This window comes from Lycium ferocissimum, chromosome 5, assembly GCF_029784015.1.
Source record: "Lycium ferocissimum isolate CSIRO_LF1 chromosome 5, AGI_CSIRO_Lferr_CH_V1, whole genome shotgun sequence".
NCBI classification, from domain to species: Eukaryota; Viridiplantae; Streptophyta; class Magnoliopsida; order Solanales; family Solanaceae; genus Lycium; species Lycium ferocissimum.
In genome coordinates this window covers 15068884-15083669 of record NC_081346.1, presented here as the reverse complement: position 1 = coordinate 15083669, position 14786 = coordinate 15068884, and the positions used below count along the sequence as shown (strand labels likewise).

At 36.5% G+C, this 14786-nt stretch overlaps 1 protein-coding gene across 1 annotated transcript; it reads right to left on the bottom strand.

Annotated features, from left to right (window-relative positions):
• Nucleotides 1-111: 111 nt before the first annotated feature.
• LOC132056190 (mitochondrial phosphate carrier protein 3, mitochondrial-like) lies at nt 112-3181 on the bottom strand. Its single transcript, XM_059448277.1, has 6 exons — nt 2694-3181; nt 1506-1867; nt 1360-1403; nt 724-938; nt 516-640; nt 112-404 (listed from the first exon to the last, which is right to left on the bottom strand). The coding sequence occupies exons 1-6, from the start codon at nt 2997-2999 to the stop codon at nt 365-367; spliced, it is 1092 nt and encodes a 363-aa protein (XP_059304260.1). The 5' UTR covers nt 3000-3181; the 3' UTR covers nt 112-364.
• Between the last annotated feature and the right edge of the window lie 11605 nt (nt 3182-14786).

Here is a 14786-nt window from a genome sequence, read left to right as displayed (position 1 = left end):
TGAGTGTTTTTGGAAGGTCTTTCCTTTGTTGTGTTTTTACAATCGTATATTGAATCGACAAAAGAAATTTCATCTCATCACATGAGAACCATGAAGTGGAGAAGCTACATATTCTCATTATAAATTTGCCATATTATTGTAAATCCAAAAAACTTGTTTACAGACCAAGTGATACTACTTTAAACCCAATAATGCCGAGGATGATTCATCCTCCAAAATATCCGATACAACTACAAACCTTTAAAGAATTCAAAACTAATGTTACCATATATCAAAAGTCAAAACTTAAATTGAAAGAATTTCCAGTTCCCTTAGAACTAGTGGAAAACAAGAAGAAGATATTACGTAATCATCAATGCTTTCTTCACTTCTGGGCTGGAGGAGCTGCACCACCGGTGGTTGGCCTGCAAGGCGAGGAATTTACGCATCAGTTCAAGATATTATAAGTAAGTCACAAGATTATCTCTTGCTTGATTCAACGTTAGCAAAGAAAATATAAGGTCGAAGAAGCTTACAGGCCAACGAAAACTTTGAAAGAATCATAGATGCCCCATTGTGCTCCAGTAAGTGTGCCAATCATGAATATACGAAGGGGAAGACCACGAGTACAGAGACCCCGTAGTCCTAGCTTACTCACAGCCTGCAAAAATGAACAAATCCATCATTAAGGATTAAGATGAAACCGAACGTTAAAGCAGAGGAAGCAGTTCAATATTTACTCACATCGCCCACAGTCGCCCCCTTGGCATTGTTGAGGAAAGAAACTAGGTTATCAGCAGGGTGTGACACAACAGCGCAAAGAATACCAGCCAAATATCCACCAGCAAAACTCACACCGAGCTGCGTAGAATTGCTGCACTGGTCTTTTGGTACTGGAATGACATGCTTATAGAGTTGTTCCACAATGTTTTCAAATGATGCAAACTTCATCATGGTGTCTGTAAAATAACCCATATGAGACTCAGTCAGTCTAGCCAATATCCATGTGGAACACTCCAGAAAGAGTAATTAAACAGATGCCAAGCAGTTCGACAAATAAAAGTTATACTCCTTTTGTTTCATTGATACAACACTCCTATTTAGTTTGTTCCAAAAAGAACAGAACCTATATATTTGGAAATCTTTAACTTTAAACTTCTCATTTAACATTAATGACATGCTCTTATAGCCGTAGAAATGTTCATGATATGTTAATGAACATAAATTTTAAGTGTACTTTTAGCAAGTGCTAGAACTTCTCATTGCAAGAAACTGAATGACACCTTTTGGAAAGTTTCCAAGTATAAAGTCAAACAAAGTACCCATATGAAAAATCAAAATCCTAGTGATGGAACTATCAGAGGAAATATGTAAGCTTACATGGAATTTGTCGTCCCCAGAGAGGCACAATCCCCTTATAAAGCCTGTAATAAAAATTCAAATACCAAGTTTTCGTCAGCATTGATCAAACCCCACAATAAGCAAATTAACAACAAACTTGTTCAACTTAAAATATATATGCATACCCGGCAGCTCCTTCAGCCTTGACAAGTTTGGGAAGTCCATCAGACAAGCCTCTAGCAAAACCAGGCTGAGTTTGTACACGAACTTTAACAGCCTCAAATGGACAAAGGGCAACATCAGCAATAACTTCAGCAGAAGCAGAACCAGCAAGGTAAATTAAAGTCTTGTATTTGACAGCATTTTCAGGGCCAGCAAGGTCTGAGTAGTACTTCTTGAAATATTCATAGAATCCATATTTGCATGCTCCTTGTGCACTGTAACCAACCAGAGTAGGTGCCCAACCCCTAAACATTCCTCTAATACCCTGCTCCTTAAATAAAATTCCAAAACCAGACGAAATGCTCTTGTACTTCGCTGGGTCAATCTGACAAATCAAACATTTCAAAATAAGGACATTAAATCCGTCATTAATCCAATTTTTTCTGGAAATGCAACTCTTATTTTTTTCATTTTCTTTTTCTCTTTTGATTTTAGGTCAACAAGCGAAAGAATAGAATGGAAGAGCAAAAAATACAGATGTGAAAGCTCTGTTTTTTATTTGCTCACAGAGGAATGATTGATTAAGGTTAGATCAAAAGTAACACACAACTATCCAGCCTAACATGATCAATTTTATGCAAGCCTAAGCATCGTCTTTTCGTGACCGTTATCTTCAACTATTTCATAAGAGTTTTAAGTCATGTACAACGATATATACTAATAATAAAAAAAAAAAAATCCTAACTTTGCAATTCAAGTGGCTATAACAAATTATTACCCTATTTTCAGGTTATCTTAGGTTATTTGTTATTGTAGGTCAACTTAATCTGATAGTATAATAATTATTTATGCGGTAAGCTAACATAACATAAATTCTAAGGTTAATACTAAAAGTTACTCCCTCCGTTCAAGTTTATATCGAAACGTTTCCTTTTTAGCCCGCTCAAAAAGGAATGAAAACTTTCTTAATTTGAAAATAATCTAACTTAAACTTCATGTCTCAACTTTTATAAGAAATTTTATAATGATACAAATGTTATGGAATAGTTAAGACTATAAGTTTCCACAATCTGACAACCACCGTATATTTATGCTCATAAGTTTCAAAATGTTCTCATTTCTTTCTTAAACTCCATGTAGATTCAAACTTTGCTAAGTAAGTTGAAACGAGGAAGTAGAAAATAAAAAGGATCCTCTGCTATAGTATATACCTGCATGTTGCACTTGACAAGATCGAGAGGGGTGACAGCCGTGTGAGTAGGACCACAACTCAGAATACCACCGATGGTACTGGCTGCATAAAATGCCGGTGAATACATTTCTACCTTATAACCTGAATCTGAATTCTCCTTTGGTGCTGGAATCAAGAAAGGCTTCTTCTCCATCGTCGGTGATGATGATGGTAAAATGGATGGCTGAGATGATCTATCCATATTATTGCCAAGATGGTCCATATTAGTCGTGTAAAGAAAACTTGGGATTAAAGATTTCCGGGTAGAGTTGTCTGGAAACGCCATTGAAGTAGGTAGTTGTAACTGTGATCAAGAAATTCAAAGAGCTTTAATTTGTAATACTATGTATAAGAGAATTTGGAAATGAAGATGAAATATAAGAACTCTCCGAGGAAGAGGGAGAGTCGAAAATGGCTACGTTATGTGAAGGTTGTTTAATCAATTTATTGGCTTTCTTTTTTACGTGGCTTTGGACCAATTTATACTTAACACGAATCAAACAGGGTTGGCGGCCTTGGCTCTCCCTAATTTGTACTTTTGAGGTGCCTAATCAATTGGTCTGCGTTGAATGTTATTTGAACATTGACCTTATTTACTTTGACTTTTTTTATTTTTACTCTTTTTCCCTCGAGAAAAAAGACATGGTCTGATAGCTTTTGTCATTTTATTTTTTCGTTTGGAGGCCTCGTTTAAGGTGGAAGGGACGCAATTGCGCAAAGGGATATATTTGGCTCCACTTTTTGTTGTCTATGCTTTCTCATGGTAACTTTATTTTTTGTTGTGCAATATGTTCAAATCCTTTTCCAATAATTTTGTTAATGCTTTTTTCTTTTTGGCTGGGAAAGACAGATTGAAATAAGAAACAAGGCACGACACGTGTCAAGTAACTTAATATCACATGGCATGATGGTTGGTTGAGGTTTTAGGCTGATTGCAAAGTCACGGATTACGCAAAGTCATTGACTCATTGGTAATCCAGCAATTGAAACAAATTAAATATGATTCTTAGAAGAGTCAACGTAAATGTAAATCTAGAAGGGACAACTTTACCAGTCAAATAATTCTAGGAACTCGTGCTAATTGCCTCCCTTGTGATACAATTAAATGCCTTAAGTAGCTGAAAAATTGCAATTTTCCAATTACCAAAAGGTATGCGCGGACCCATTTGACCAATGACGATAACCTCTTGTTTTTTTTTTTTTTTTTTTTTTTTTAAAGCTTCGAAACTTCTTTTCTTCTTTGTTCAGACTCGGTCTTAAATTCCTAACTTTGGTACTAATAATACTGAAACATGTGTCTTTCCGACACTTGTGGGGTCCAGCCTCATCTTTGATTTAAGTGAAATGTTTTATTTCTCGGTGTGTGAATGTGATTGCTGACAATTTCCTAATACAATCTTTGAATTAGCATGCGTAATTAATGCCAAGATAAAAAATACACTCCATCCCTATAAATAGGGTCTCTTTCCACACCAAAAATCACTTGTACATCTGAAAACAGGAAGCGAAAGTGGTATCATTGTGTAAGAAAAATGGTACGTGTGAAAAATAGAGTGTGAGTGATATTGTAGTGAGTGGGAAAATCAAAAAGAGTGTTATTTCTTTTTGAGGTGTAATGGTCTTAGGAGTATTTGTACTCGTTACTACAGTGTGAAATTCCTGATAGTGATATCGGTTACTCCTTTTGTGTTTTTTCCCTTATTCGAAGGGTTTCCACGTAAAATTCCGGTGTCATTATTGCTTTATTTTATTCTTTGACTTAACCATAACTTAGTGTTCGCGTTTATCACTAATACCGTGAATATTATTTCGCGGTCTATTTTATTCCCAACAAGTGGTATCAAAAGTATGCTACGTAATTTGCGGCCACCGAACTTCCACATCGGAAAGAATTACTTTGGTCTCCGAATAAATAGTATTTGTATTTGTGCTAAATGATGGAAGCCAATACTAGTAGAATGGTTATTTTGAGTGGCGTAAATTATGCCATTTGGAAGGGCAAAATGGAAGATTTGCTCTATGTCAAGAATTTTCATCAACTTTGTCTTTGCCACTAAAAAGCCGATCTCCGGATAAGAGTGGAATTTGTTGCATTGGCGGGTTTGCGGCTTTATTAGACAATGGGTTGACGATAACGTGTTGAACCATATTTGGGAGACACGTTCTCGGACCATGGGGCATTTTGAAAGTTTGTATGCTCGGAAAAGCGGTAACAACAAGATGTTTTTGATAAAGCAAATGTTGGGTTTAAAATGCCACGATGGTTCCGCAACGAGATCATCGAATATATATTTTCGGGGATCATGAACCGATTATCTGCTATGGGCATTAATTTTGATGAAGAAATTCAAGGCTTGTTTCTACTTGGTTCCCTACCGGATTCTTGGGAAATTATTAGAACTTCATTATCAAATGCATACGATGATGTAATCTCCCCATGGATCTTGCTTAGAAGCGATCTTTTAAATGAAGAGATGAGAAGAAAATCTCAAGGTTCTCTCATCGATGTCTTGGTGATTGACACTAGGGGAGTAGGCAACAATCGTGATTCTCAAAATGAGAACATCATAGAAGCAAATCCGAAGCCGAGAGTTAAAGATATTGAGTGTTATCATTGTGGGAAAAAAAGGGCACCAAAGAAGTTCTCACGGATTTTGAAAAAGGAGAATAGAGATAAGGAGGAAAAGAAAGAAGATGGCAATCGTGTTGCATTGTCACTACGGAAGATCTTATTCTTGTCCACGATGCGGATGCGATAAATATTGCTTGTGATAGTCGAAAATGGGTTGTGACAATGGTGCCGCATCTCGTGTGACATCAAGGAAGGAATTTTTCTCATCCTATACTCGGTGACTTTGGAACTTTGAGTATGGGTAATGAGGTATCTAGGGTGGTTGGTGTTGGAACGATTTGTTTGGAAACTAGTATTGGAACTAAACTAGTTTTAAACAATGTAAAGCATGCGCTGATGTTCATTTTGCACTTGATCTCTGTTGGTGTTTTGGATGATGAGGGATATGTCGGTACCCGATAGTGTTGGAAAGTGGAAGCTCACTAAGGGTTCCATGATTGTGGCTCGTGGCGAAAAGTGTCGTGGTCTATACTGAACTACGGCCTCTACCTGTGTTAATATGGTGAATGCAGTTGAGAGCAATAGCTCTTCAACGTTATGGCATAAGAGGCTTAGCCTCATTAGCGAGAAAGACTAAATGTTACGGCCAAAAGAAATTATTGTCAAATTTCGAAAGTGCTAAATTAGAAAAGTGTGAGCAACTTTGCTTGGGTTGGAAAACAAAATAGAGTTTCTTTCAAATCTCATCCTCCTTGAGAAAGACGAGTTGCTTGAATTGGTGCATTCGGATTTATGTGGTCTAATGAAAACAAGGACCTTGGGTGGTGCACTTTATTTTATTACTTTTATTGATGATTGCTCGAAAACTTTGGGTCTACGTCCTAAAGACTAAAGACCAAGTGTTGGGTGTCTTTAAGCGAGTTTTAGGCTTGATTGAAAGAGAAACGGGAAAAAGTTGAAGTGTATTCGTGCGATAACGGTGGTGAATACGTGGACCGTTTGACGAATCGCAAGCAACGGGGTATCGACACACCAAAAGACTCCTCCTAAGACTCCTCAGCTTAATGGTTTAGCAGAGAGGATGAACGGGACCTTGATGGAAAGAGTCAGATGTTTGCTTTCTGAAGCAAAGTTGCCGAATTCCTTTTGGGGTGAGGCTTTATTGACTTGCACATGTTATTAATCTATCCCTATTGATTCTTTGCAAAGTGATGTTCCAAACGAGTTTGGTATGGCAAGGATGTTTCTATGACCACTTGAAAGTGTTTGGTTGCAAAGCTTTTGTACACGTGCCTAAAGATGAGAGGTCAAATTAACTACCAAGACAAGGCGATGCATCTTCATCGGTTATGGCCTTGATGAGTTTTTGGTTACGAAATATATGATCGATTGAGAAGAAGGTCGTGAGGAAACGGTGATGTTATCTTCGTGGAGGATCAAACCATTGAAGATATTAACAAAGCGGAGAAGATAAAATCTTCAAGTTAGAAGGTTTAGTTAATCTTGATCAAGTCCCTCATACAAATGTTGATGAAGTTGGTGGGCTCGATGACGATGGTGATGCCCGGGAATCATGTTCCGGATCGGCGTGTTGATGATGATAACGATCTTTGCTGCTATTGATGAGGTAAATACTCCTACTCGTGAAGTCGTGGATGAGTCGGATATTCCACTTAGAAGGTCTACTAGACGAGCATGTTCCTTCTTCTAGTTATTCACCTAATGAGTATGTATTACTCGGCGTGGGGAAGAACACCGAATGTTATGAGGAGGCCATGGAAGATGAGCACGAGGACCCGATGGATTGAAGCCGTGCAAGATGAGATGAAATCTCTGCATGAGAATCATACTTTTGAGTTGGTGAAATTGCCTAAGGGTATGAGAGCTTTGAAGAACAGAGTGGATGTTCAAAGTTAAAGCGAAAGAACTCGGCTTGAAGCCCGGATACAAAGCTAGATTGGTTGATAAGGGATTTGGTCAAAGGAAAGGTATTGACTTTGATGAAATATTTTCTCACTTGTGAAAATGTCCTCCAGGTCGGACGGTTCTTGGTTTGGTTGCTAGTCTTGATTTGGAGATTGAAGCGGATGGATGTGAAAATTTGCTTTCTTCACGGTGACTTAGAAGAGGAGATCTATATGGAACAACTTTGAGGGCTTGAGCCAAAAGATAAAGAAAATTATGTGTGCAAACTTAAGAAGAGTCTCTATGGATAAAAGCAAGCTCCTAGACAGTGGTACAAGAAGTTTGGATCTGTTATGGGAGAGCAAGGCTATAAAAAGACTTCTTCAGATCACTGTGCGTTTGCACAAAAAATTTCTGATGATGACTTTATCATCCTCTTGCTATATGTGGACGATATATTGAGTGGGCAGGAATGCTTCCAAGATTGACGAGTTGAAGAAATTGACGAGTTGAAGAAATAGTTGACTAAGTCTTTTGCAATGAAAGACTTGAGCCGTGCTAAGCAGATTTTGGGCATGAGGATTACTCGTTCGAGAGACAAAAAGAAGCTTTACTTGTCGCAGAAAAAGTACATAGAACGTGTCTTGGAGGCGCTTCAATATGAAGAGTGCTAAGTGGGTTAGCTTACACCTCTTCTGGTCATACGAGCTGACAAAGAGATGTGTCCTACAATAATGGAGAAAAAAAAGAAAATGGCCAAGATTCCTTATTGCTCTGCCGTCGGAAGTTTGATGTATGCAATGGTATGCACTCGACCAGATATTGCTCATGCAGTCGGTATTATTAGCAGATTTCTCAAAAATCCAGGGAAAGAGCATCGGGAAGGTTTGTGAAGTGGATACTCGAGTATCTAAAAGGAAGCTCGGATGAATGCTTGTGTTTTTTAAGGATCAAATCCAATCTTGAAGGGCTATACGGATTCGATATGGCGGGTGACCTCGATAGCGAGAAAATCCCTCTTTTGGATATTTGTTTACTTTTTCGGGGGGGGCTATCATGGCGGTCGAAGTTGCGAAGTGTGTCGCATCTGGCCCGAAGCGGGAGTATATTGCGGCTACGGGCGTTTGGAAAAGAGATGATATGGCTCGAGATTCCTTCAAGAACTTGGATTGCGACGAAATGGAGTATGTTGTCTATTGTGACGGTCGAGTGCAATAGAATTGAGCAAGAACTCCATGTACCTGCGAGAACAAAGCACATCGACGTCGGATATCATTGGATTCGTGATCGAGGTTGAGAACGAATTGTTCCGAGTCAAGAAGATTCACACGAGTGAAAATCCTGCTGAATATCTTTGACCAAGGTGTGGTAGAGACAAGTTTGAATTGTGCAAAGAACTTGTCGGCATACACTCAAACTAGAAGCCCGGTGTACCCTCACTTCGTGTCAGATGGGTACGGAGGGGAGATTTGTGGGGTCTGACCTATAAATACCCGTGATTTAAGTGAAATGTTTATTTCCGCTTTGACAAAGTGTGTGAATGTGATACAACAATTTCCTTTTGCGGATACAATCTTTAATTGGCACGGGCGATTAATGCCCCGAAGAAAAAATTGCACACTCCATCCCTATAAATAGGGAGCTCTCTTTCAGTTTAAAGACACACCAAAAATCTCAGACAATACATCTGAGTGAGAGCAAAGTGAGGTATTCCATAGGTTGTAAGAAAATAGTCTGTGAAGAAAAATAGAGTGTGAGTGATATTGTAGTGAGGTGGGAAAATCAAAAGAGTGTTATTTCTTTTGAGGGTGTAGTGGTCTTAGGAGTATTTGTACTTGTTACTACACAGTGTAAAATTTCTTGCTATAGTGATATCGAGTTGCTCCTCTTGGCCGTGATTTTCCCTTATTCGAAGGGTTTCCACGTAAAATTCCGATGTCATTATTGCTTCATTTTATTCTTGCTGACTTAACCATAACTTAGTGCTCCGCGTTTATCACTAATACCGTGAATATTATTTTTGCGGGTCTATTTTATTCCCAACAACACCCTTGACAATTGCGTGTTTCAACTTTATTTTTGTTTTCAGGAGAATTTGGTCAACAGCACCTGGAATATACAAACGAGTTTCTAGTGTTGAAAGATCAATTACAACTCGACAAGTTTTATTGAGGTTAGAAGAACGACTAGTGCTTCAACTTACTACAAAAGTGCAAAGTTACGACTTACGAATACGATCCATTAAAAGATACATTCTTCCATGTGTCTCTCCTTAGTATTCACAAACATACACTTAAAAAAAATTCAAATTGAGGAAATTAAAAGAATAGTTTATGAGGATTGAAATGGTTGCCATCGTGTGACATTTCTAGCATCCAGACTTGGGTTTTTTGTGGTGATTTATAATCTCAAATTTGTCATGTTAATACATGATGTTTATAACTTTTTTGCTCAAGTTTACCATGATAAGTTAAGATGTGTTCTTTCCCATGTTAAAAGACGAATATGAGAAAATACAATCTGATCTCTTACAGTGTTTATTTACTTGCTTTTATATCCATCTAAAATAAATAAATAAAAAATATTAACGCCCTGTATGGTTCATAAAAATATTGGGAACTGCCGACTTTGAAATATTAAAATAGAACACCTTATATTCATAGCACTAATTCGTATGAAGCTCACCTTAATTTATGTGTAATGTTCCTCATAGAATTAAATTGATTAAACTTGGACGAGCACGTCGTGTCAGGTCAAGCAATTTTTCTCTCCAGGCTTTTGTAGGAAGAAAAGAAAATACTTCCTCCGTCCACTAAGCCCGTCAACCGGTTCAAACCGATAACCGGACTGGTAAAACTGAAACCGGAACCGGTCAACCGCTTAATATATACCTGTCCGGTTTCGATTTTTTTGGGACCGGAACCGGACCGGTTAAACCAGTTAAACCGGTCAGAATTAAAAAAAAAAATTAAAAAAGTAGCCGTTGGGACATGGGCTGGACCGTTGGTCAACGGTCCAATTGCAAAAATGGCCGTTGTCAAACGGTTCCAAACCCCCATTTTGGCCCCCCAACCCTCCAAACTTTTTTTTTAACACTTTAACCCATCCCCCACCCCTATATAAACCCCTCTCCATTTCCATTTTAATCCACACTATTCACTCTTCTCTTTCTCTCAATCTCTCAATTATAGTTACTTTGCAACAATTAGCCACTTTAAATTTCTCTCAAAGTCTCAATTAAATATTATAAAGTCTTAGTCTAGTTTCAATTATTAATTTTGCAATTATAATATTGTTGGTGGAGTTGGTGATTTTGCAACAATCCGAAGTAGCTTTGGTGGATTTGCAATTCTAGCTGCCTTCACTTTGTTGGAAATTAGTCCGGCAATTTGGTACTATCACGCCCTGAACCATGGCCTGAGCATAACACGGCACTCGGTGCCTTGTCGTGTGACCGAGCGAACCACATGACTTATTGAGTCTACATGGGACATGAATCGATGCGGAATATAAAGTAAACATGCATGAATTATGAAAACATGGAATTCAATAATCATAAGTGCGAAAATATTATTATTATTATCATGAATGCGGAATTATGGTAATGTAGCCATTAAGGCCAGCTCAACCGAACATGACAACTAACTAGTCTATGAAACCTCGACACGAATACGTACGCTAAAATCATTCACCGGGACAAGGCCCTGCAAGCATACCTTAAATGCGTATAGCCGACATAAATAGAAGTAAAGACACAACCTCGAATGAGATGGGGCTCACCAAAAGTTGATACGAGCAATGTCTAACGAGCAAATCTCGTTGTCACTCGTCAATCAATACCTGCATCGTGAAATGTAGGCCCCCAGGCAATAGAAAGGGAACGTCAGCACATTGAATGTACTAGTATGTAAAACAACTGAAAGAAATAACATAGGATATGGAATAACATGATAAGAACTGAAACTGAAAACCTAGACATGACCATGAGCATGAGCATGAGCATGGGTACATATATATATATATATATATATATATATATATATATATATATATATATATATATATATATAAACATAAATAAAACATGATAAGTAGGGAGAGCATTTCATAAACCGACCATGTGATATCACCGCGTGGTGCGTGGCGTCGGTACCTCGGCCAGGACAGGCGGGCACGTACCTTGCCGGGGTCTAAGGTGGTAATGTGCACGATGGATCCATTCGTGTAAAATTAAGGAATCGTCTAAGCGGGCGGAGCAATCTTTGTCCTACGGTGGCTACGTAGTTTCGGGCTATCTCGAGCCTTCTCGGTAATTCGTGCAACTCCCAAAAACATGAACATAATATAGTTGGCTAAGAAGACCATGATTTTCGTGAAATAACTTGTAATCATGATTTCACGAAGTAACTTGTAACATAGCTTGTATCATGGTTTCATGAGATAACTTGTAGCATGGTTTCATGAAATAACTTGTATTTAGCATGTATATTTCTTGTATCATGGCATGAAAGTAATTATATGATTTAATTGCATGAAAACTTGTAGACATATAGGATATTCATGAAATAATCATTCTTAGTCAAAAACATGCATGCAAGAACCCATGGAATACAAAATATGGGTTTTCATGGATTACGAATGATTCTCAATAATCATAATGAGTATCGAGAACACAATGATAGAATAATTGCAATTCAAACATAATATAGTCATAGACATGGACCTAGGGTTATCATGAGCATAGTATAGAATAGAAACCCTAGTTTTGTAAAGTTTCATACTTTATGGATTAGGAGGCGTGGGGAAGAACAATGATGTTCCCACACGTAGATAGTAACTCTACATACCTTAATCGCTCCAAAACTTGAAGAAAAGTCAGAATCTTTGAAGAAGAATTCCAAAAGCTTTGAATTTGGAAACCTTGAGAGGATTTTCACTGATTTTCGTAGCTCAAAGGGTACTTCTCCGGACCTCCAAATCCAATCTTTACCGTTCATATTTCAGAATTATGTGTTATGAACACTCAGTTAAAATTTGGGCTTGATCCAACGGTTAGATTATTGGGTAACACCAAATTAATATGGCTGGTCGGAATGAAACTCAACAGAAAAATACTAGAGTTTTCTCCAACTTTTTACAACTCTTGATTTTTATAGGGTAACGGGATGGATGGATTTATTCTAGTCTTTATAAATGATAAATCTTGTAGAATACAAAGGTTCTTGATTAAAATATTTACCTTGGAGGAAATCTTAGGAAACTAGATTGCCAAACCAAATTCTTGAAGGTTTCTTGATTTTTCTTGATTGCAAGAATGAGTTTCTTGCAAGATTGAAGTGTCTAGGTTCTTTAGGGATGGAGGTAGAGAGAAGAGAATAGTCTCTTAGGGTTTAGAATAGTGTTAGGGACGTTTTTACTTCATACAATAATAAAATAAGGAGTCCCAGTTCGAGTAGGAAAAGGCTAAAAACGTAACCCAAAATCTGAAAATTCTGCTCCAACCAGTGATAGTAAAACAGGCATAACTCTTATCATAGAGCTCCATTTGAGCTCCATAAGATACCTTTGGAAAGCTATTCCAAAGGGATACAAATTTCATGTTTTAAGTTTTCTCAAATTATCAACTAATCAATGAGTTACGGGTGCCCGAAGTAGAATTTGGTCAACCACTTTCGTAATACGTACAAACTTTCAAATTTTTCTCTAAAACTCTAACGTTATGAGCCTAACATGAGTTCTAAGATACGAGGTGTTACAGGTACCTTCGTTCCAACTGTATCTTTATTTTTCGCTATTTAATTTATGCAATTTAATTCTAGCAATTTAATTTGTTGCAATTTATTTTTTCTTGTGATTTATTTGAGTGTGATTTAAATTAATTCTATTTAATAATGGCGAAGAGATTTAGACGTGGTGCCGGTAGTAGTGGTATTGTTAGAGGTGGATTTGATGAGGAAACATTTGTGAACGAAACACCTAATTTAGGTATTGATGTTGGTAGAAATAATCCACTTTTAGATTATGAGACAATGCAACAACATTATACCGACACTTTTAATGAAATTGATGATGATGATGATGATGAAACACAAGCCCCCAAAAATCTAATAGGAGATACAGGTCCTGTACAATCACATACACAAGACAAACCGCTTAGAACTCGTAAGCCAACTGCTAAAATTTGGAAATTTATGACTAATGATAAGGAACTCTTTTAAATCCTTGTTTAAAAATGTCTTATACTAGAGCATTGGTTAATCAAATTATATATTTTTAGAAATTGAAGAGGGAGTTGAACCATCTTTATTTGAAATGAGCTTGCTATTAATGCCGAGTTTAGAAAATTTTTAGTCATTATTCTAATTTGAAGAAAATACTACACCGGATTGCTCCACGCCCTATTACTTCTCAAAGTAGCAAAAAGGGCTTGTCGGGTTTGTCGCATTTAAAAGTTTTACATTCACATCCAACTCCTTCTTGTAATGCAAACTTTGATGAATATCACCTTTATTTGATGCGACCAAATGTGGATATCAAGGAACTAGATTATTTGGATGTCTTAGAATGGTGGAAGAAATACAAGGCAAGGCATCCGATACTTTCAAGAATGGCTCGAGATATCCTTACGGTTCAAATATCAACCGTGGCTTCGGAGAGTGTATTTAGCCAAGGAAGACAACAAATTGAAGACCATAGACACTCATTATTCGGATTTAACTTGCAAGTACTAGTGTGCATTCAGATTGGATTAGATCGGAGCGACACAACCAAAACTTAGAAGCGGTGGAAGGCAAAGAGGAAGAGATTGAAGATTTGATAGCAAGTGGAGTGAACCAAATGGAAGACTTTGAAGATATCTCCATGGCCGAATATGATATGGGGGAAATTAACCAAATGATTGACAATTGGTGATTTTATTATTCTACTATTTCTTTGCAACTCATGTATTATTTGTAAGTTAAAAAAAATTACAACTTGCAAATAAATGTTATCCATGAATGAATAAAATATATGGCTCATTGAGATTTCTTCTATTTACTTGTGTTCATATTTTACTTATATTAAGTTAGGAATATACCTAAAATATACTAAGAATATACTTATAATATAAATATACTTAATTTATAAAAAATGAATTTATAAACTTAGAAAAAACTTAAGCTATAAATAACTTAAGTTATAATATATAAGTTATAAGTATACATATAACTTAAACATATATATATATATATATATATATATATATATATATATATATATATATATATATATATATATATATATATATATATATATATATATATATATATATATAACTATATATAGTATACATATAACTTAAACATATATATATGTATAAGTTATATATATATATTGATATATATAAGTATATTCTTAGTATATTTTAGGTATATGTAGTATAACTAAGATATAACTAATATATATATATATATAGGTACTTATATAACATATGTAAATATATAAATATACTTATATAAATACTATAATATACCTATATATATATACTATAATATATATATACTAAAAAAAAAAGAAGAAGAGGTTTTGGAGCGGTTTCGAGCTGGACCGGTCCGA